The sequence below is a fragment of the Spermophilus citellus genome, assembly GCF_964194105.1.
Source record: "Spermophilus citellus genome assembly, chromosome: 14".
Classification (NCBI taxonomy): Eukaryota; Metazoa; Chordata; class Mammalia; order Rodentia; family Sciuridae; genus Spermophilus; species Spermophilus citellus.
The window spans coordinates 21,252,324-21,277,418 of record NC_138194.1 but is presented as its reverse complement, the minus strand read 5'-3'; the positions used below and the strand labels follow the sequence as shown (position 1 = coordinate 21,277,418).

Below are 25,095 nucleotides of genomic sequence, written 5' to 3'. Positions count from 1 at the left end.
CTGGGAAGAAAATAAATATTAATGTCAGAGATATAACTACAAACAAAATTTTTATTATACAAAGCAAATTGATAAGAAAGTCTTTAGCATTCCCACAAATCTAAGTGTAAAGGTTAGGAAAAATAATTTGTAAAATAGAAGCTGTTACCAGTAAAAGGAAAAGAAAAGTAAGGATTCAATTTTGACCAATACCAAGAACTATGTTGTAAGGTTCACAGGTGACATAATAATGTAAAGAAGTCACAGCAACAAAATGTATACCCTTTAGTCTACTGAGACAGTGCCTAATGCCCACTCTGAAAATAATCTGAAGTCTGAACAAAACTACACATGTAGCAATGTCTACGACAGTTAGGACAGCAAAAACAAACAATCCCTGATGTGATCCACTATATGATGAAACGATGGAAAGAATTAAAACAATCATATGCTAGATATTGAATCCAGGGCCTCACACACACTGGGAAAGTACTGTGCCTAGATACATCCTGTTGTGGTTTGAGTATGAGCTCAATTGTGCAGGAATATTCAGGGATGAAATTATTGTATTGTGAGAGCTGTAACCTAAACAGTGGATTAATTAACTGATATGAATTAACTTGGTGGTAACTGAGCAGGTGAAGTGTGGCTGAAGGAGGTAGGTTACCAGAGGTGTGACTTTGGGTTTTATAATTTTGTATCTGCTGAGTATAGTCCTCTCTCTGCTTTCTGGCTGTCATGTCCTGAACTGCTTTCTTCTGCCATGCCCTTCTACTATCAATCATGAACTCCCTCATCTTGGGCCGAGAGCTATGGAGTGAGTTGACTATGGAATGAACCTCTTTAACCATGAGCTAAAATCAACTTTTCCTCTTTTATATTGTTCTTGTCAGGTCTTTTGGTCACAGTGACACAAAAGATGACTAAAACAGAAATTGGTATGGAGAAATGGTCTTGCTGCTATGACTAACCTGACCATGTGGTTCAGAAGCCTTTGGAGCTGTTTTGTGGAGGGAGGGATATTGAAAGGTTTAGAGATGCAACATGGAAAACCTTTAGAATGTTGTAAACAGAGCTTAATGAGTGATTCTGGTGAGAGCTTAGAAGACCAGAATGCCAATTGGACTGTGGACAGTAAAGATTGGACTCAGGAGGTTTCAAAGGAGAATGACTCTATTCAAAACTGGATTATAGGCCATCCATACTATAATGTGGCAAAGAAATTGTCTAAATTTTGCCTATGTCCTGAGACTTTCTCTGAGGCTTAATTTAAGATGATGGATTATTAATCTGGTGGAAGAAATTTTAAGGCAGCACAGCATTCAGGTGATGAGCTGCTTTCTTCTGCCATGCCCTTCCACTATCATATTGTTCTTGTGCAGGTTTTAGCCAAGTTTATTGTAATAATCAGGAACAGAAATCAGAGCAGAAAGATTTGAAAAACTTGCAGTTTGGTCAGAAAAATTCAAGTAAAACTGGGGCTACAGAAGGACTATTAAAAACATTATATCCTTCTTGCATAAGGGAGCTTAGGAAGTTTTAAAATCATGTTTAGCCACCCAGGCACTCACAGGCTGCTGTAGCCAGGGTCCCAGGAGGCTTGACTACAATAAAAATGTCAGCAGATCTTGGAATCAACCATGTGGTGTTAGTTCAGCTGGAATACAGGAATGCAGAATGCTGGACAAGCTTACACTGAGATTTCAAAGGAAGGCCTGGGAAGCCAGACAAAGTGGAGCAGGGTTGAAATTCCTGCCAGCAGCCCCTGAGAGGGCAAGGTGTAAAGATGTGAGAAGGAAGCTAAAGCTGCAGTAAAGAACCCCAAGACTAAGAGAAGCCACTATTGTGGGATAGCTGCCATGGAAAGCTGCATGAATTGAGCAGAGAAAAGTCAAGAGAGAGGCCATATGGGCTGAAACTGAAAGGCAAGTGACTCACCCAAGACAGAGATTCAACCAAGAGATTTATTGGGGGACTGCCCGAAGGGGAAGAAATGGAGAGGTAGAGAGCAAAGTGAGGAGAGAAAAAAGAGGAAGAGGGCAGAGAGCAGAGAGGAAGAGGGCAGAGAGCGTGAGCTTGCAAGCTTTGGCTTAAGAAGGGTTGCATAGGCGACGTGGCGGGTGGGGATTGGCAGGGTGACTCAGGAACAGTGAGTGGACACTGTGTCTCACCGGGACTGGTCAAGAAAACTTTTTAATTTGGCGCCCTTTGGCTTGGCGCCCTTCAGAGAGGAGGGGGAGGGGTAAGGGATTCCAGGATGTTCTAGCAAGATGCAAACTTAACTTCAGCGGGGAGTCTCCCACATAACCAAGAGAAACCAGCAAGGCCAGAGGGGTAGATCTACACAAGCCCTAATGGAGAGAACCTCACAATGCCATGTGCCCCAAATGCTGGACATGGAGCTACCAGACGTGTTTACTCAGTTGAATTTTGGTCCTGCTTTGGTCCCATCCGTTCTTTCTATGCCACAATTTCTCCCTTGTGGAACAGAAATGTTTACTCTATGGTCATATGATATATTGGATATATGTAACTTGCTTTTAATCTTTATAGGGGAAAACAACTATGAGTTTGCCTTGAGTTTCAGAAGACATTTTGGACTCAGACTTTTGGGTAATGCTTAGAAATGTAAAGATTATGCAGATTCCTGAAAATAGATTAAATGTACTTTGCATGATAAAATGAGCCTGAGCTTTTGGGGGCTGGAGTGGAATGTTATGGTTAGGTATCTCCAAAAAGCTCATGTGTGAGACAATGCAAGAATTTTCAGAGGTGAAGTAATTAGAATATGAAAGATATAACCTAATCAGTAGATTTAAACCACTAAAATGGATTAACTGGATAGTTACTGGGCAGGTGAGGTGTAGTTGGAGGAGGGGGGTCACTGGGGGTATGAATTTTTAGTTTATATTTTGCTCCTGGTGAGCAGAATTTTATACTTCCTGTTTTTTTCTTTGTTGTTGTTTTGTGTTTTTTTTTTTTTTTTTAAAGAGAGAGTAAGATGAGAGAGGGGGAGGGAGGGAGGGAGGGAGGGAGAGAGAGAGAGAGAATTTTTTAATATTTATTTTTTAGTTTTCGGCAGACACAACATCTTTGGTTTTTTTTTTGTATGTGGTGCTGAGGATCAAACCTGGGCTACACGCATGCCAGGCGAGCGCGCTACCGCTTGAGCCACATCCCTAGCCCTATACTTCCTGGTTACCTTGTCCTCAGCTGCTTTCCTCTGCCATGCCCTTCCACCCTGATGGTCCCCCTCATCTGGGGCCTGGAGATATGAAGTCAGTTGTCCATGGACTGAAACTCCGAAACTGTGAGCCAAAAGAAACATTTCCTCCTCTCTGTTGCTCTTATCAGGTTTGTCATAGCAACACAAATCTAACTAAAACACATCCTCAGCCCCAACTACAACCATAGGTAACTATAATAACAACAGATAAAAGATGCAAAGCTCACTCATATTCTTTGTCCAAGAATTTCTATTTCTAGAACTATCCCAAGAACACATCAAAAGAACATATAAGGATGATTTATTTAACTGCTCAAAATGAAAAGCAACCTTAAAACCTCCAGGTAGGAGATGGCTTAAATTATGATGTCTATATAGTGAAATATAAATAGTTATTTAAAAGATGACTATTTGAGTTTACTGATGGAGAAATTAATGATAATGGGGAAAGTTAGCTTGTACTTATCTCCCATATAAGGATATGTATTCAAACTATCTGGCACAGAGGTTACTAATAAATATTTCTGAATGAATATCTAAGTATGTTAAGGAAGGTCCTGGTTGTCTCTTGAAAAACTATCACATTCTTCTCTTTTTCTGGTCCTCATTATAGGCATCAGAGTTGGTGGTAGAAAATAATCAACCAAATGTGTTCCATCTCCCTTTGCCCCCCAAATACTATCATAGGACATTCCTTAATTTGCTTTACAAATATCTATATGATTTAGTGAGCTGTTTCAAGCTTTCACATTCCTTTAGTAGTAAAAGTTGTTTATTCATTAGTTAATGAATGTTGAAACTATGTGACTGAACATGGGGTTCATTATATCTTTATATGTTTAAATTTTTATAGGTTAATGAGTTTTCTGAATTACTTATTGTTATATAATTTTATCACTATTTCGTAATGAAATTAATCCCAGGCAAGGCATTTTAATTCCATATTCATTTTCAGATGGATAGAGCCAAGGTAACATTATATCCAACAGGGATTTGTGATAATTTATTAGAAATAGAGACATAGGGCTCTCAGCTCTTTGAAGTCAGTAGCCATTTTACCTAAACCCACATTTACTACTAAAGAACAAATGGGAACATCTAAAGGCCATTGATTTTTTTAAAACTGTTCTTGCATCAAGAAAAAAGAGTTCCTAATTAAACAGCAGAAGTTTGTAGAGTATTAAGAGCAATGCCCTAAATCACCTCTATCAGTTTATTCATATACTCAACTCAAACACTATTTACCCACTCATCTCTCCTTATAAGTGCCTAAAAAATGCTATTATTGTTTATATAAATTAAGAGTTATTTAAAAAAAACTAATTTTAAAATCTAAACTTCTATAACAACATCTAACACAATTCAGAAAGCTATTTAGAAGTTTGCCAAGTCAGCTTGACCTGACATGTGGGAGCAAAGAAGCCAAGTGATTAACCTGATCATAGAACTAAAATATTCAGCAGAAAAAGTGTTCATTGTTATAACAGTGTTGGGGCACAACTGTGTCCCTGCAAAACTCCATTACTGAAGCCCTAAACCCAAATAATTTAAAGACACAATTAAACTAAAATGAGGCCATAAGGGCAGGCCCCAATCCAACTCAACATGTCCTTATATGAGGAAGAATGTAGCTACTGACATAGACACCAGGGAAATGTGCACACCAGCAGAGACCCAATAAGACATAGCAAGTACAGTTTTCCAAGAACCAAGGAGAGAGGCCTCAGAGGAAGCCAACCCTGCTAGCAGAATGACCTTGGACTTCTGGCATCCAGGACTGGCAGTGTTGAGAGCCACAGCCAAAGGGGCCCCAGCAAACTTCCAGCTGCCAGCTGATGATTGGCTCACAGCGGCCCCAGCAACATCTAGCTGATTGGCTCCTCTGCGGTGATGTTCATTGGGCTGTTTCCCCGCCCTTCAGACTGCCAGCTGATGATTGGTTCACAGCGGCCCCAGCAACATCTAGCTGATTGGCTCCTCCATGGAGCTGCTCATTAGGGGACTTCTTTGGCTCCGCCCACGTGACCCAGCCAATCAGCCTCAAGAGCAGGAGGATTGTGGGAGGTGGTGAGGCTTGTGTGGGTGAGAGGCTTGTGGGAAGCCCGTGGTGGCAGTTGGGCTCTGAGGGTTTTTTCCTGAGGAGCGGTTTTGTTTGGTGTGTGTAGTTCTAAAAATAAAGTTAGTTTCTTTTGACAAGTGGCTCCTGAATTGTGCCCAGCCAGACTGCGGCATTTGGTGGCTCGCACGGGGAGCGACTGAGGGTAAGTAAACTGCTCGCCCCTGAGGGCAGGGCGAGACGATGGGTAGCCATTCTAAGTTTCCTCTTTTGTTTTGCTTCATTTTTGTTTTAAGTTGCCTGTCCCTGGAGATGAGTGAGACGGAAGAAAAACCGCTCACATCTGAGGAAAAACTATTTGCGTCTGAGGAACAGATAGGGAGAAAGGACGGATGCACATTTCAGGAGGATAGAAAGGCTGATATAATGAATTTTTGTTCCAATTTTATTTCATTCTGTCTCGGTTTTGTTTGGTGTTATCTTGTTGGGTTGTATTATAGTAGAAATACGGGATAAGCAATTAGTAAAAAACAAACCGAAAGACTGTTAAGTAAATTGTTAGAGGAAGGAGGCATCCCAGTAAAATCAAGAGCAGTCAGGGCATACGTTGATACAATACAAAAATGTAGCCCATGGCTTTTTAAGGAGGAGTTGTTAGATATATCACAATGGGTCCATCATGGTGAAGATTTTAAAAGAATAGAAAAACGAAGCCCAGGAACTCTGCCAGTTGGCACATTGACATTGTGGGCGTTGGTATCTGGTTTGCTTAGTCCAAAGCCTTCAGTTCAGACAATGGTAGAGGAAGGAGAAGACATATTGATTCAAGTAAAAGAGAAGGTCTCTCAAGTTAGTCAGACAGAGGAAAAGATTCAAGTAAAAGAGAAGGTCTCTCGAGCTAGTGAGACAGAGGAAGGAAGTTTAGAGCAGAAAAAGCCATCAGGGGAAAAGTTACAACAGGAGACTGCTAATAACACCTTTCTATCAGAGAGCGTAAGTGTCCAACCAACAGCACCACCTCTACAGGAGACTGCTACTAACAGCATTCTATCACCAGAGGGCATAAGTGTCCAATCAACAGCACCACCTCCATATGCTAGGAGGCTCCCAACCCCCGCAGTTGATAGTTGGGATCCTGAGACAGGATCTCAAGTATCAACATGCCCTGTATTTGAGGTAGGAGGACAGCGAATTTACCAGGGATTAAATTTCAAAACAGTGAAGGAGCTAAAAGAGGCTGTAACAACCTATGGTCCTCAAGCACCCTTCACTGTAAGCTTGGTCGAATCCATTAACAACTTGAACATGACACCAGCAGATTGGGCTAAAATGTGTAAAGCTGTGCTAAATGGAGGTCAATACCTGTTATGGAAGGTTGCCAATGAGGAATTTTGCAAGGAGACGGCTAGGTGAAATGCAGCAGCTGGTTATCCTCAGAGAAATCTAGATATGTTGTTAGGAAAGGGATCTTATGAGGATCAGCAGCAACAAATTGCATATGATCCTGGCGTATACTCACAAATTGCTGCAGAGGCGATTAGGGCATGGAAGACTTTACAAGGACATGAAGGTTTACAAGGTCAATTATCTAAGGTAATACAAGGAGCTAATGAACCTTACGCTGAATTTGTAGATAGGCTTATTCAAACAGCTACCAGAATTTTTGGGAATACAGAACAAGCAATGCCACTAATAAAACTGGCTTATGACCAAGCGAATTGTTGGTGCAGAGATATCATTAGACCATGGAAACAGGAAGATTTAAACACATATATTAAATTATGTAGAGACATTAATGAACAAGAGCAAGTCATGGCAGCTGCAGTAAAACAGGCTTTAGATGCCAGAGACATTAATGAACAAGGGCAAATTGTGGCAGCTGCAGTAAAACAGGCTTTATATACCAGGCCAAGAACATGCTACAATTGTCAACAAACAAGACATTTTAAAAGGAATTGCCCCATAGGAGGAGGGTTTAACAAAACTAGGTATCAAAGGAATAGAATACCGGGTATTTGCCCACGATGCCGTAGAGGGAGACATTGGGCTAATGAATGCCATTCTCAAACCACCATAGAGGGTACTCCATTATCAAAAAACGAACAAGGACAAGGTGTTTATCCACAATATCGTGGACAAAGGCATCGGGCTCCGTTGCCAAAAAATGGACAGGGGACCCCAATGCTCCGGGGCCCCAAACCACAAATATACGGAGCACTGGAGGAACCCAGCAACCCCATCAGGGTAGTGCCCAGGACACATTGTCCATCAGATCCCTCATCAGACAAACTAGAGAGAGCGCAGGGTTGGACATCTGCGCCTCCGCCAGATCAGTACTAACTCCAGAGATGGGAGTTCAAATCATTCCCTCAGGGGTAAAAGGACCTCTTCCCAAAGGAACAGTAGGCTTATTATTGGGACGCAGCTCTTCTACTCTAAAAGGACTTTTGATAAGTCCTGGGGTAATTGATCCCAATTATGAAGGTGAAATAAAAATTATAGCCAGTTCTCCAAAGGGTATATCAATAATTTCACGAGGAGATAGAATAGCACAGTTACTAATAATACCAAGCCTACATGATAAATTTTCCAGTCATGCTGTAGAAAGAGGTTCCAAGGGATTAGGCTCCACAGGTGTAGATTGGGCTATGCTTTCTTTAAATTTAGATTCCCGCCCCATGCTAAAACTAAATATTCAAGGACATGAATTTAATGGGCTACTGGATACAGGTGCAGACCTTAGCATCATCTCTTGTCAAGAATGGCCAAAACATTGGCCATTACAACAAGCCACTCAAACGCTTCGAGGCCTAGGAGTGGCGACTAATCCCCATAGAAGTGCAATGGTATTAGATTGGAAGGATCCTGAAGGATGTGAAGGAACTATACAGCCATATGTATTAGATGATCTTCCCATAAATTTATGGGGACGGGATGTCTTAGATCAATTAGGTTTGACATTAACAAATAACATCAATCAAAATGCACCCACTATTATGGCTAGACAAGGTTTTAGGAAAGGAAAAAGATTAGAAAAACAAGAACAAGGTATAGCAGCACCAATGCAAATAGATCAAGGAACAGACAGACATGGGTTGGATTTTCACAAAGGGCCACTGAGACAATAAAAATTACATGGAAATCAGAAAGACCAGTATGGGTTCCTCAGTAGCCCTTGACTAAAGAAAAGATACAAGTAGCCCATGATCTGGTCAAACAACAATTAGCGGAAGGACATATACAACCTTCTGTATCTCCCCATAATACTCCCATTTTTGTCATCAAAAAGAAATCTGGTAAATGGAGATTATTGCAAGATTTAAGAGCCATTAATAATGAAATGGTCATTATGGGACCTGCTCAATCGGGGATTCCTCAATTGTCTGCTTTGCCAAAAACTTGGTATGTTTTAGTTATAGATATTAAAGATTGTTTTTTTTCAATTCCGATTCATCCTGAGGATAGTCCACGTTTTGCATTTACTATCCCTGCACTGAATCATGAAGGTCCTGATCAGAGATATGAATGGAAAGTACTCCCTCAAGGGATGGCTAACAGCCCAACTATGTGTCAAATTTATGTTAACAAAGTAATCCAGCCACTTAGAAATCAAAATCCTGAACTACAAATATTTCACTATATGGATGATGTATTATTAGCACACAAAGCTAAAAACACATTGCTAGAATGTTATGCCACACTTACAAACTTATTAAAAAATTATAATCTAGAGATAGCAATAGATAAAGTACAATTAAATTTTCCAATTAGTTATTTAGGAGTTCTATTATCCTCAACCATGGTCTGTCCACCAAAAATTCAAATACGAGTAGATCAACTCAAATCACTTAATGACTTTCAAAAGTTATTGGGAGACATAAATTGGATAAGGCCTTATCTAGGTATTCCAACAGGAGAATTGGGACCTTTATTTGATATCCTAAAAGGTCCATCAGATCTAAATTCACCCCGAATGTTAATGCCTGAAGCAAGAAAGGCATTAAAAATCATTGAAACATATATGGAAAATATGCATTTGGATAGAATTGATATAAGTTTGCCTTTATTATTTATTGTACTACCAACAAAAAATATTCCTACAGGAGTATTTTGGCAAGAAGGTCCATTATTATGGATACATTTATCTTATTCTCCTAACTCTATTCTTACTAGGTATCCTGAGGCTGTAGGACAATTAATACTCAAAGGAATAAAAACAGCAAAGGGAGTATTTGGAATTTCTCCCAATAAAATTATTACTCCATATACTATGAATCAAATTGATGAATTAGCTAATGAGTTAAATACTTGGGCAATAATCATGTGCAAATCTAATGTTTCATTTGATAACCACTTACCATCTAATCCTTTATTGTCTTTTTGGTCATTGCATCCTGTAATTTTTCCAAAAATGACAAGAAAAACACCTATCATGAATGCTCCAAATATATTCACTGATGGGTCAAATAATGGTACAGCAGCAATAGTTACACCTGATCAAACTTTTACATTTTTAGTACCCAAACAATCAGCTCAAAAGGTAGAGCGTAATGCAGTATTACAAGCTTTTGTGATGTTTAAAGATTCTGTATTTAATTTATTTTCTGATAGTCAGTATATAGTTAATGCTATAGTATCCCTTGAAGATGCTGGTAGGATTTTCCCTTCTTCTAGTGTTTTCTCTTTGTTTTCCACTATACAAAGTTTAATCTGGGACAGAAAAGATCCATTCTTTATAGGACATATCAGGGCACATACAGGATTGCCTGAAGCCCTTAGTTTGGGCAATGATTTAGCAGATAAAACTACACATGACATACATATTTTCTCTACACTAGAAGAAGCTATAAATTTTCATAAAAGGTTCCATGTCAATGCTAATACTTTACAAAAGCGTTTTAAAATAACTAAGGAACAAGCTAGGCAAATAATAAAACAATGTCAAAATTGTGTGATCTTTTTACCACAAGTTAATCTTGGAGTCAATCCTAGAGGATTGATACCTAACCATATTTGGCAGATAGACGTCACACACTTGACAGAATTTGGAAAATTAAAATATTTCCATGTTACAGTTGATACTTCTTCTGGATTTTTGATGGGCTCCTTCATGCCGGAGAAAAAACTAAAGATGTTATAGCTCATTGCTTACAAAATTTTGCCACTGTGGGCGTTCCAAAACAGTTAAAAACAGATAATGCCCCTGGCTATACTTCTACCTCTTTTAAAAAATTTTGCTCATCATTTGGCATTACTCATATAACAGGAATCCCATACAATCCACAGGGACAAGGCATAATTGAAAGAGCTCATCAAACTATTAAAATGTACTTATTAAAGCAAAAAGACGGAATTGGGAAGGGGTATATATTCCCCAAAGATAAACTTAAAATAACCCTTTTTTACTCTAAACTTTTTAAATTTGGATTCATCAGGACTTAGTGCTGCAGAAAGGCAAATGTGTCCAAAAAATGTACATAAGCCCAAGGTACTTTGGAATGATATTCTAACAGGACAATGGAAAGGTCCTGACCCAGTAATTGTCTGGAGTCGGGGGTCTGTTTGTGTGTTTCCACAGGAAGAACAGCAGCTGATTTGGATTCCGGAGAGATTAACTAAAGCGATTTCTACAGACCAAAAAGAAGATGATTTGGCTCAAATCCATAACAGCTGATATCCAAAACTCCAATTTGGCTATCCTTACATCTGGGACAGAACCAGGATGCTTTTTTCAATATCTATTTTATTATTGCCCTTTCCCATATCATGAAGTTCTATTTTGTTTTTTGAGCTCATACAGACCTAGGTTAATATTTTGCTGATCAGTTCTATTTTTTTTTTTGACTATAGAGTTTTAAACCTTGAAATGGAGGTTTCACCTGTAAAAAGTTATAAGGCCTTTACTATTATGTTATGTGTTGTATGTATTATGTGTGCACACTTGTGTTTTGTGTTATATGTTTGAATGTACGTATGTCCATATATGATGAGCGCTCATGAAAAAATGGATCCAAATATTTTTTTTTTATTCACGTGATTTAAATGGTTTAATTTAAATTGGGTAAATAACTGTTAAGGATTGTTTTAATATGTAAACAAAAAAGGAGGTTAACAGATCTGTTTGTTTACTTTCACCTTTCCTTTTCATTATATTTAATAATTCTCTTCAAGATAATGTAAATTGTTAAGAAAATTGTTTTCTTTTAGTGCCTTCTGGAATGTTACATAATTTTTTCTTTAGCCATTATTGCCAGAATTCCTATCTTCATCCCAGTGCCAGTGAAGACAATGTAAAGTGTTAAAAAAATTGTTTTCTTTTAGTGCCTTCCGGAATGTTACATAATTTTTTCTTTAGCCATTATTGCCAGAATTCCTATCTTCATCCCAGTGCCAGTGAAGACAAAGATAAAACTAATCTACAGTTTCTGCAATAGCCATCACTGAACTGCTTGCAGAACTTGCCTAAACTATGTGTCACTTGTATGCATTGTGAACTCACTTGTATGAATTGTGAACTATCTGTTGGTGCAGTGACTTGTGGTAGTGTTGGGGTATTTTTGCTGATGATGTCATCGGTGGTACAATTTTTCCAACAAGAGCCATCAATTGGCTTGGTGTATCTTCCTCCCTTCTGCTTGTCATGACAAAGACCTCTCCACAGGTGTGGCTGTATACTGGACCGGTAGTCAATGACGGGTAAGATCCAATTACAATGGTACCAACCTAGGACAGGAGGCTGACGCCCTGAGGTCAGCTCATCCGAAGACGGGTAAGGAGCATATGTAGTATTGGACAACCTAAGGCAGGCACGGTCCCCAAGCCACATGCTTGTTGTTTAAACAGAGAGGGGGAGATGTTGAGAGCCACAGCCAAAGGGGCCCCAGCAAACTTCCAGCTGCCAGCAAACTTCCAGCTGCCGGCTGATGATTGGCTCACAGCAGCCCCAGCAACATCTAGCTGATTGGCTCCTCTGCGGTGATTTTCATTGGGCTGTTTCCCCGCCCTTCAGACTGCCAGCTGATGATGGGCTCACAGCGGCCCCAGCAACATCTAGCTGATTGGCTCCTCCACGGAGCTGCTCATTGGGGGACTTCTTTGGCTCCGCCCATGCAACCCAGCCAATCAGCCTCAAGAGCAGGAGGATTGTGGGAGGTGGTGAGGTTTGTGTGGGGGTGAGAGGCTTGTGGAAGCCGGTGGTGGCAGTTGGGCTCTGAGGGTTTTTTCCTGTGGAGCGATTTTGTTTGGCGTTTGTAGTTCTAAAAATAAAGTTAGTTTCTTTTGACAAGTGGCTCCTGAATTGTGCCCAGCCAGACTGCGGCATGGCAGAAAAAAATTCTGTTGTTTAAGAAGATGGGATGCCATTTGTGGTATTTTGTTGTACCAGAACAGGCAGACACATAGAATGTATAATTTGTTTGCCCACTAATAAGAAGGTGACCAAGGAAGAAATGGTACTGCTCCTCCTCACACAAGAAATCTCAATTACTGTCATGTGACCCGCTTTCTGTGATATAAATCTTCATCACTGTGTTAAACTATTATACACTGTAAAAATGTATAGGAATTTATTTAGTCTATTCTATGTTAATGGCTTTTAAGCTATGTTTAGATTTTAGGGATTTCATGCAAAACATTTTAACAATACACTTTACAAGATAATGTTCTTGAAGTAAAAGTTCTAATATCAAAGTATATTTACATTGATGTTTTGACATATTACTGAAGAAAGTAGCAACTTATACTCCTAACATCATTTGTGAATGAGGAGTATTTGCCAATTTTGCTTTGTATCGCTGATACTTACAATAACAAACTTCTTTCATGTGTTTGGATGTATTAAGTATAGATTTATTTCCTTCTTTTAAGGTGGCAATTTTGAAAGGCCAAATGACTCCAGAGAAATTTATGAAATTTTTTCTATTTCAGAAATTATATCTATTCACTTCTATCTGATATCATCTGGCTTGGTGAGCAAAAGCATTCCAGTTAATCTTTCTAGAATACAAAACCCATTTTCCATTGAATGATATGGTACATAAAAGCATGAAGACCTTACAACATATCATTTTTAGGGGAAATATAGGTTTTCCTGTCACTTTTCTTTTTTAGCCTATACTCCAATTATGGAGAAAAAAGTGATCAAAAATGAAAATAAAATAATAGAAAAGAGAATAGTAGGGTAAAGAGAGGGCAAGCAAACCAAAATCCAACACTGCATAGGAAGCCTTAAGTTCTCACTAAGTAACCCCTGGAAAACCTTGTGGAGGTCACTGTAGACACCAAGAAATGCCGATCACTTGCTATGGATTCCCTAGAAAGACATTTCCTTTCAAAGTCTAATAAGTTCGAAATGAATGAGACAAATTTTCTTCTTTTCATGGTAAAAATTTATATCCCATTCAAATCAAAGCAAACATGTATTACTGAAAATAATTTCTGATCTAATAATGAGCATTTCTGTTCCTGAAGTTCAAATTCTATTATGCTTTTCATCCTTCCTCCTTAAGTGATTTTAAAAAATATCAAATTAACATGTATTATCCTATTGTCACATAATGCCTCTGATTAAAATTATTTTTCTATGAGGGAAAAAACCAAAACCGACCATATCTTATAACAGCACATCACTTGGGCAAGACACTTGATGTAGTTATTTCCCTAATTTCCTTACCCCAAATTATTAAAACTGCTCCAGAAGAATATACAAGCCATCACAGACAATTTTGTGTTTCAGTTACATAAAACCTAGGTCAAATTCTGGCTTTCTTTCCCTGGCATTTCTCTACAATAAGATGACAAAAATGTTCCTGATGAAAATATCTTTTGAGAGACAGACTCACAGTTAATAACTGCTAGACTTAATTCTTTGCACTTACCAAGGAGGAAAGATGTGGATAACATCCTGGGGACATCCCTTGAGGTAACATGCAGTCTCCCGAGTAAAGAGAACTTTCAGGCTGGCTCCAGGCTCAGCAGCCACATCCCTGGAAGGGACAGCAGCTGTCGACCCCACTAACTGTTCACACATGGCAACCTGCATGGTGCATTCCTCGTGTAGCTCTAGAATTTTCACAGTTAATACACCAGATTTTCTACCTGGAAGTTGAAGAAAAGAATGAAAGAAGAAATGAAGTCCAAAACACATACTGTTTAAGTGTAAATAAAGTATCAAGAAAAAAATCCACATTCAGATACCTTTCTCCACCTAAGAAAATGGTCTACACATTTTGCAAAATAAAATACAGATTCTATTGCACTCACTGTAACATCTTTCTTTAATCCAAACAGGAGTGAATGTTTCATTTAATATATTCATTTTAGGGCTGGGGTTGTGGTTCAGTGGTAAAGCGCTCGCCTAGCATGTGTGAGGCACTGGGTTTGATCCTCAGCACCACATAAAACAATAAATAAACAAAATAAAGGTGCTGTGTCCATCAACAATTAAAAAAGAAATCTTTACACACACACACACACACACACACACACACACACAAATATTCATTTTAAGCAACACAAAACAAAGTCTTCTATCATGAAGAAATAGTCCTGTGCATATGGAAACTTCAGACCAATTATTTCATGGAATGTTTTTACTCTCAAACTTTTTTGATAACAACAGCAAAGGGTATATGGATACTGTTGCTCCTTCTCTCTTATACCTTCCCCCCTTTATTACTTGTTTTGATTCTCTGCTTTGAAATTACGTATATTGCTGGTTGGCTGCAGCGGTTCTGATGATCATGAAGGTTAAAAGTTGAGGATCTACACAGACCGCTGGGTGTGAGGACTCTGGATTTAAATGGGTGAAATTCATTTTGGATTTGCATACTGGCTCTATTATAAAACTGGCCAATTACATATCATTTCAGTCTCTCAGTTTTCTCATGTATGAAAAAGAAATCATAATACCTACCCCAGTGAACATCTGGGGAATGAGATAAAGAGTTCTACATGGCACTTCCAGTGAATGAACCAGATCAGCATGTATCAATAGAGAAATCTCAAAATAAGAGGTGACAAACCAAATATACCAACTATTATACCTTGTAATGTAATTTAACAAAACCACAGAAAACAATACAATATTGTTTATGGATATGTATTTCCTACAAATAGAAATGCAGAATAGAAGGACTCAAGAAAAGCCATGGTAGCTGATGTCTCTGAGGAGAAAAAGAGAAGGTGACTTAGGAAGGGAGCTGGGGATTTCAAATTTATCTGATATATTGTTTGTATTGAAAAAAATATATGAAGCAAAAGACAAAAGATTACCATGTGTTATTACTTCTAGGTAGTGAGTACACATTTTTTTTTTATTACTCTCTATGCTACTTTTTTTTGGGGGGGCAGGGGGGGTGGGTACCAAGGATAGAACTCAGTTTAACCACTGAACCACATCCCCAACCCTTTTTACTATTATTATTTTTATTTAGAGACAGAGTCTCTCTGAGTTGCTTAGGGACTCACTAAGTTTTTGAGGCTGACCTTGAACTCAAGATCCTCCTGCCTATGGGGTTAGAAATGATGGTGGAACATGATGATCACTATTATCCAAAGTACAAGTATAAAGACACGAATTGGTGTGAACATACTTTGTATACAACCAGAGATGTGAAAAATTGTGCTCTATATATGTAATAAGAATTGTAATGCATTCTGCTGTCATATATAAATTTTAAAAATGTAATAAAAAATAAAAGATCCTCCTCCCTTAGCCTTCTGAGCCGCTGGGATTATAGGCATGTGCCACCACACCTGGCTTTCTATGCTATTTTAATTAAAAAAAAAATAAAAAATATATGAATTCAATGAGAGTAACAAAAGTGAAATATCTACCCTAATGTCTGGTTGATAAATAGACATTCCCTAAGGTAAATTTCTATAGCATTCAACCCAAATGCTTAACAGTAAATAATAAAAAAAAATTTAGATAGTGCCAATTTTTTAGATTTTTAGATTAATTTCATTTTTCTTTCTCCCTCTCACATTTGCTTCATTCATTTCCATTCGACCCCAAACTTTTCATTCTTCCTTTGTCTAAGTGCCAATGGCATGTATCCACATATTGAGCTAGGCCATATGCCTCTCCAAAGCACTGTCCTATATTACTGTTTATCAAGATCTGTGTCTATCTTGGTACTTTTTTAAGGTAAGGTAGTTAGAATGGGGGAAGGATATGAATAAGCACAATGTTAAGCTGTTTGCTGGTTACTAGGGGGAAGGGAATAGAGGTATAATAACAAGTATCTAAGGAAAGTGCTGATTAGGAAGTAAACGCACAGTTGTTCTGCCACAATGTGTCTTTAATGGAAAGTAGCTGCACTTTAGTTGGTAAAGAGGAAAAGAAGTTAGGATCACATGAAGGTCATTTTGGTCCAAAGTTTTTCCCCTGCAGGGGAGCTAGAGCAGTGGGTGGAGAATTAGAGTCTTTGGAAACAAAGGGAAAAGTCCCAGATGAAGGGCTTCAGTGGCCAAAGGAAGATTTCTGGACAAATTTTCTGAACTTGTTAAAACTTGTGCCTATAATCCGGGTTCATTCCCAACACTGTGCAGGCCTGCTGCTAGCCCCAAATCAAGTTGAGGTGGCCCAGTTGAACACAGGCTCTTGGTCCTATGCACTTGGGTATTTGTTGTGCATTCACAGTTACTTGTCCAAGCAGCACAAGTCCTCTCTTCAGGTATCCATTCTTGCCTTATGTGGCGTAGGTTAAAATGCAATATAGATATTCAGTGGTCTGCTCCAACCTTAAGAGTCCATAGGGACCCTGAGAGATTTTTATAAAAGACAGGCTCTTACAGAAACACACAAACAGTTTTACAGCAGCAATATCTATGTATCTAAGATGAACCACACTGTCACTGACTAGTTTCTTTGAAGATTACTAAGATCAGTTCTAGCAATATTCCCCAAACTATGAATTCTGCTCAAGATCTGTAGCACAAATAACTTATAAAATAACAAGTTATTTTATGATGTTGACTGTCACCATGGTGCTGTACACCACAGCTTGCTTAGTGACTGAACAGGCTTGGGTAGCTGTGATGAACAATGTCATTATGTTCCCAGCACCAGGCAGAGGAGAGCATTCAGCTTGTGTCCACATAGATAGGCAACCCTCCAGGGTCCTTGGAAGAAACCAGTGCCTGCCTTTCCAGAAAAAAACAAAGCAGTGAAGTTCCCTCTTCTCTGAGGGAGCAAAAAGCATGGGCAACAGCCAAATTACGTGCTTGAGGCAAGTATTTAATCCAAGAAGAGATAGTCATTTTACAAACTGAAGAGTATTTTACAATTAGATGAATGATACATAACAGACCATTTCTGTGCCACCAAGGAAACATTCTCCCATAAATGCTGTGAGCCTCAGCCAAAATATCACCTCATCCAGAAAATGTTTCCTGAATTCCAGCCAGAAGCAATTATTTCTTCCCTTTGAAATCCTCAAATATCTTTATTTATCTCACTATTAAGAGTGGCCTCCCAAGAGAGCTGGAATCTGGGAGACAACACAAAGAGCCCACATCATAGTGCCTGGCCCAGCATATATCCAATAATGGTACCCAGCATCATTATCATCAGGTTTTCAAAGAATTTTCAAGTAAATTCTCTTACATAATCCATAATAACCCTATAAAACAGGTAAGGAAGATATTAGTCCCTTTCTTTGAAAGAGGAGAAAACTGAAAATTTAAGCTGTCCACAGACTTCTTAAGGACAGATGGTTACTGGTAGGCTCACTCTCAGAAACTGAGTCTCCTTATAAACTAAGAGTCAATGTGCCTCTTGGGTAAATGCTAATTATAAATAGAAAATTGTAAGTAATGCTCTTCCCCATTCTTTATGATGCTAAAACAAAGGGCTTGTTTAAAACGAAACAAAAGAGAACACTATCAGGTTAAGAAATGGCTCCATAAGGCCTATCATTGTGGCTAGAAAGGGTAAAGATTTCAACAGAACTTGCACTGAGAAAAAGAGAACACACTGTCAAATACTGAATATCAAAGAGAAAGTACCACAAACATCAAATGGAGACCACAAATATTAATACACAACAGTAATAACCTTAAATGATTAAGAGGAGCAGAAAAACTCATATGGAAGATATAACATAAGATCTAGTAATTTCTATTCACATATATGCCTAGCAGATTAAACAGTCCTTAGTTAAATATGCACAATATTTAACATCAAGGCTAGCATTTACTGAATGAATTCATGAATGAGGGATCTTTTCTCACTGTGCTAAAAACCCCCCAAAAAAGTCATCATTGGTTTTAAACGATCAAGAGGCCACAAGAAGAACAAAATCTACTGGTGATTACTGAGATCAATGACTTGAAATATACAGGTAGCCAGTGCCCATTAATATGTATGTCAACTCAAACTCTCTATGTGGATTCTGTTAATGAATTGGCATGTATTATGAGGATAATGAATGTTATACAAAAAGCAAAGTGATGCAAGTTAATACATGGGGAGAAATTTGAAATCATTCTTCTATAGGGGTCAGGAACTTCTGTAAGATTTTTTCCTAACAGAAATATTGTTCATGATAGTTGCCACTACTAACATTAAATTGTCCATTTAACAACAGTCACTAATATGGCAGTATGTAAAAATGTGATGTGTAACCCATGTGATTCTGCAATCTGTATTTGGGGTAAAAATGGGAGTTCATAACCCACTTGATTCTAATGTATGAAATATGATTTGTCAAGAGCTTTGTAATGTTGTGAACAACCAATAAAAAAAATTGTCCATTTAATTATCAAAACATTGACCACATGGTAATTTAGAATTTTCCTTCTACATTATTACTCTTTATCTTTTTATTTTTCACAGATATCTCAATATGCTCACCTATCCAGTATTCTGCCTTAAAAATGTCTTACTATTCCCGAAATTGGCAATTTTTCCCTTCTTTAGGTCAATTCATCAACAAATGTCCATGTTCCTTTTCCACTTACTCTTCACCTAGCACATAAGTATATTCTCTCTCGCTCTCTCTCACACACACACACACACACACACACACACACACAAACACAACTTGTGTATGAACAGGAGGTCAGCGACAGACATCAGAGGACTTTAAAATCTACCTGCTTTCCCTGCAAACAGGATCTCTGTCCTTAACAAGCATTCTGTCACTGGTCTCCACCACCTGTTATTATTCTGTTATGATTCTCTTTGTTGTACTCATGCCGAATTACCAAGCTATAATCATTAATCATTTCATATTTTAGTCTTTTTAAAACAGAATTTTAAAGTTCTACTAAAAAAATATACAGTACCAAAATATCAATCACTGAGACATCGCAGCCCTTTTTGTTAGGGTCTCAATAAGTTGCTAAGGCTGGCTTTGAACTCATAATTCTCCTGCTTCAGCCTCATGAGCCACTGGGATTACAGGTGTGTGCCACTGTGCTCAGCCCCAAATGGTTTTATTTGTGGGTAATTCTGAGTTACTTGTGCAATCTTAAATAAAATCCTTAACCAACTCTGTTTCCTGTTCAATCAACTTTTAGTAGTTACCTATGGACTCTTAACATTATCAAATGAAGAAGACTTATAATCCTTTCTAAGTTTTCCTCCTCAAACAACCACACAATTTTAATTCAATTTTCATGTGAAGGTTAATGTTCATATTGTGTCCTTTATGCCAAAATCTCTGTGCTTTGGACAAAAAAGTAGAAAAAACTATCAACAAATTTACATTGTATCATTATATAAATAAAATCAAATGCCTGACTAAATTCCCAAGGTTGTGTCTCAATTAGAATATCTAAGCCTCAAGTCAAATGATTTCACAGTAATCATACCTATGATCAATTAGACTCTCTAAATGCCAAAAGAAAAAGAACTGTATTCTGGTGGCCTCAACATCCCTATTAGACGTCTCAGTTTTCCCCCAAATTCATTTCATTTTTTCAGAATGAAAAAATTCTTGTGTTCTCCCTGGAACCAACCTCAGTCAACCTGAGCTTGATCAGAATGGTCAAGATGGAATGAGACAGTTTATTTATACCATCATATGTGAACTTGGGTATTTCCTGAGTGTGATGGAAAGTCAACAGGGAAAGCAAATGATCAGCTCTGCTAAGAATAAATTGAAGGGGACTACGGAAGAAGTAGGGGAAAAAGTTAGGAGATTCCTGCAGTAATCTAGGAGAAATGGTAATAGCTGAGACCTGGAGAGAGACAGAGAGATGATAAATTAGATAATCTTTGAAAGCAGATCCAATAAGACTTGTTGATGGACAAGAGAGAGAAAGCAGGCAAGAACAACTCCAGTGTTTGGCCTGAGCAAGAACAAGGATAGAGCTCAGTTGGGAGTCCTAATTAAATATAATAATACTAAAGATACAAAAAAGAAAGAAAAGGATAGAGTTAACATTTACTGACATAAGAAAGATCTCTAGATGAACCGATTTCTTTTCTGGGGACTGGTAGTAGTGGGTAGTGGGAGAATATTTGTACCAAGACATTATTTTTGGATAAATTAAGATTGAGATGCCTCTTGTTTATTACAATAGCCTAGTCTCAACTAATTTTTCCAGTCTAGTATCTGACTTTCCCAACCTATTTTTCATAAGGCCCACTAGAATGATCTTTTTATGTGTTGTTTTAATGATAGTCACCCTGTACTCGAGTCCTTCAATGGCTCTCCAGTGGATAAAATCCAAACTCAGGTATTTTCTATTATAGAGAAAGCCCTTTGTTAACTGTTACTTCTTACTACTCTAGTCTCAAATTCTACAGTTCCATTCAAGCAACTTAAAATTATTTCTGTAATGAAGTGAAAAATAAATTCTTTAAGAGAGTTTCCTATCACTGTCTCCTGGGGTAAACATCTCTCTGAGCACAATTCTCATTTATTTTCTCATTGTACCTCTTATTTATATCTCTGATTTTAAAACACAAAATGAAAAATTTTGTCTCTTAAATTATGAACTCTGTTCTGCACCTGGATCAGTACTAATAAAGAACTGAATGAACCCTAATACAAACTGATGTAAAGAATTTGGGGGATTGCATCACCACAAACCAATATGCTTTTGATCTGACATCTCTTTACCTCAATTGCATATTGTGTATACCCAAAGAATGGGTCCAAGTGATGCTCCAAAGAGTAAAATAAACAATACATTCCAAAACCAAATCCAAATAATGTTTTATCTGTTCACTGTTTATACTGTGTCACTATTTTTTCATTAATATTCATTAAAGGCTTAACTGCATTTATTTGTATCTAAGTATACTTTCTTTTTTGAGAAGTTATAGATATACCTGATTTTACCAGTGATCCCAAAATACCTAGCAATAATATTCAACAAGTAGGCCTTTATTCAATCATTGATTGCATTATTAATCCTTGGTAAGTCAAAATTTTAGTTTTAGTTTCTGAATAAGTACTGTAAGTTGCCATCAGATTCATTTCATACATATTTTCAGGATAAAAGCATAAGGCTTTAGATCTAGATTAATTCCTAAAGACCAAATTCTAGAAAAATCCATATCTTCACCCTGTCAACAGTTACAATTACTTTTTTTTCAAGAATTTATGCTCCCTATAAAATGTTAAGTCATCTGGCAATGATGAACAGACACATTTCTTAACCACAACCACTTACTGAACTGTAAACAATTGTGCTTTCACTTCTTGATTCCACATTTTTTTTTTTGCCTTTTCACCCAGTTTAAAATATTTTCCTCCAAAAGCCACAATAATTCTAAGCATGGAATAGAAATCTGAAACCTAACTCTTAAGGGGGGAAACAACAACAACAACAACAACAACAACAAAGACAAGACTGATCAAGCGAACAGAATGCTTATCACAATCTATAGGGATGAGAGCCATAGAAACTTAGCTGAGCACCCCAGCCTCTTGGGATCGCAGTATAACAGTGCTATCTATCACTGGGCACAAAATGAATCTTGTCTGTAGGAGTGGCCTCTACAGTCCCTTAGAAGTTGGTTGAATGGCCAATGGAAGTTGCATTTTTAAAGAAATCAAACTAAGAAAAATGCATAAATGACTATAGGAAAGCAAAAGATTCCTCAACAAAGTTAATACCCCAAGTGGGGAGTATTTATGTTTTCCCAAAACTTATATGTTTTAGCCCTAACCCTCAGTGTGGCCGTATCTGGAAACAGAGCTTCTAAGGAAGTAATTAAGGTTAAATGAGGTCATAAAGGGAGATCCCAATCTGCAGAAATTAGTGTCCCTTGGTAGGGCGGCACACTCCTGTAATCCCAGTGACTCAGAATTGCAAGTTTAAGGCCAGACTTAGCAACTTTACAGGACCCTCAGTAACTCAGCAAGACCCTGTCTCAAAAAATAAAAAGTATGTGACTTAGTGGTAAAGCATTCCTGGATTCAATCCCTAGGACCAAAAGAAGAGACACCACAAAGCTGCTCTTTCCAAATGAGCACACAAAAAGAATGTATCCGCTTTCAAACCAGAAGGACCTTACTGGAACCTGATCATACTGACACCTGACTTCAGGCTGCTAGCACATTGAGAAATACCTTTCTGCTGCTTATCTCTGATATTTTGTTATGGCAGCCAAGTTGAATGAGACAGGGTTGATGTGATGCCGATAGTGCACCTCGCATACCCTCCACTCTGAGTACACAGAAAGTAAGTTTTTCTTCATTGAAAAATGTCCTCATTAAAAACACCTTATTTCATATTACTGTAGGTAACATTTTTGGCTCAGAAAACAGGAGTTTAAAATGTTGTCTAGGGCTGGGGATGTGGCTCAAGCGGTAGCGCGCTCGCCTGGCATGCGTGCGGCCCGGGTTCGATCCTCAGCACCACATACCAACAAAGATGTTGTGTCCGCCGAGAACTGAAAAAGAAATATTAAAATTTCTCTCTCTCTCTCTCTCTCTCCTCTATCACTCTCTCTTTAAAATAAAATAAAATAAAATGTTGTCTAAATATCACAATGAAAACAAATTTTAAAAGTCTTAAGACTAAAGAGAAAGTACAGAAAGAGATTTTTAAATGCCTGTTTCTTAAACTGTAGCATCAATGGAGAAATAAATAAGTTTGTGTTGGAAATTGGAACCCAATTTCAAAATAGCAAGTTACTATTTTTCTAGTAAGTATCTAGAGTTTAGAAGCTCATACATTCACCTTCCTCCACATAACCCTATAAATGTCAGCAGGGCACATGCATCCATACAAAACAGCATCTCTACTATGTGGCCAACTCCCAGCATCTGCATAGCACTTACTAATGAAAAATGCACTTACTAATAAAACCGACCGATTCCAGGGCATCCCTACTGCCATTTTATCCTTGATACTTATTCCAACTCTCAACGCCCTCGCCACCCTGCCCCCCGCCCCTGTAATGACTATCAGTGAAAGACATAGTAAGGCGCAACTTCTAATTCATTAGTTAAGTCATTTTATTTGGGTAGAAACAGGAAAAATCTACAATGAGCCACAGCAGTGCATGTGCAAATAAGAGTACAGCAAATTTACAACTACTAGAAATAGGCATCTTAGTCTTGGTGTTCCCTTCTTCCCATGGCATCATAAAAACCCCAGAGAGAAGAGAAGGGAAATGAGAAGTGAAATTATCTTAAGGATTAAAAGATGTTGTGATTAAAAACACAGAGTGACTATTACCACAAAAGCACCTCTGTTAAAAGGCAAGTGAGAGATTTAAGCTCCAGTGTTAGAAAGGTGCAAGGGAAATCTAACACAGGAACCCAAAGTTTGAGAACAACTTTCACAGAGAAAATGCATCTAATCAGCAACACAAAATTTTAAAAGTAGAAATAACTTAAGGTCTACTTAAAGTCATCCTTTTAAATAAAGAAACTAAGGCACAGATGAACTGTCCATACAGGACTTCAGCCCTGGCAGAATTGGGATGAGAACCAACTACTCCTGACTAGAACAGCATCTGCACAGCACACTCTGAGGCTGTATAATATTTTTAAATTCACCTCTGGTTTCCTGAGTTACCAGGCAGAATTTAGGGTTGCTAGGTAAGCCCTATACATCTTTTTAGTTTTTTTTCACATTTTTATTTATGTAACACGTTGTATAATTATATTATAGGATACGAGAAGTATAATAACAAACAAAGCATTGAGACAGAAAAGTGTATTAAACCTGGTGCACAACCTTGTACCGTGAAAGCCATAGCTTCACCCTGGAGGGAGGTATTTAGTGTTGGGTACATGTGTGAGGAGCACAAAAGGGGACAGTGCAAGCTAAGACTAAGTTAGTTGGAATGGGAGCAAGATAAAATGCTACACCAAAGAGTTCAAAGGTGAGAAACATTTATTTAAGGACACGAGGCAATCAATGGAAAAATTTAAAGTCAGGGAGTAATATTACCAGATGTGCCTCTGGGAATGATGACCCTGATATGTTACAAGTAAGGAGAGGTTAGTGGTAGTGAGACCAGATGGAGACTGACACAACAATCCAAGCATGAGGGAATAGGGGCCTGAACAGAGGTAGCAGCAGATGGGATAAATGAAGTTATCTGACTTCAGAAACAATTCTGAGAATAATCATCAGGATCTAGAGGCCATCTGGACTAAAAAAATGCAAGAGAAAACCCAATCAGAGACTGCTGGATTAACAGGCCAGAAAAGCCAGAGTGGGGATACTCAGTTGCAGAAATAGGGCTCTGATGGAGACTCAGCAAGACAGAAGAGAGGTCTGGAAGAAGGGCAGGGATTATTTCCCAGGAAGGACACATTGAACAAGAAGTGAAGAAGCCCAGGGCAGAAGCTTTAAGAACCCATTGTTGAAGTAGCACAAAAAGGAGAAGTGAATAAAGACCGGAAAAGTAAAA

General features: G+C 38.1%; 1 protein-coding gene across 2 annotated transcripts in view; it reads right to left on the bottom strand.

The window, feature by feature from the left end:
• Window positions 1-25,095, bottom strand: part of SPIDR (scaffold protein involved in DNA repair) — a 423,741-nt gene that overhangs the window by 222,739 nt on the left and 175,907 nt on the right. For both annotated transcript variants that reach the window (XM_081265658.1, XM_081265659.1), the window contains one exon: window positions 14,138-14,357. In XM_081265658.1, the coding sequence (XP_081121784.1) occupies window positions 14,138-14,357 (220 nt within the window). The remainder of the gene's footprint in view (window positions 1-14,137; window positions 14,358-25,095) is intronic.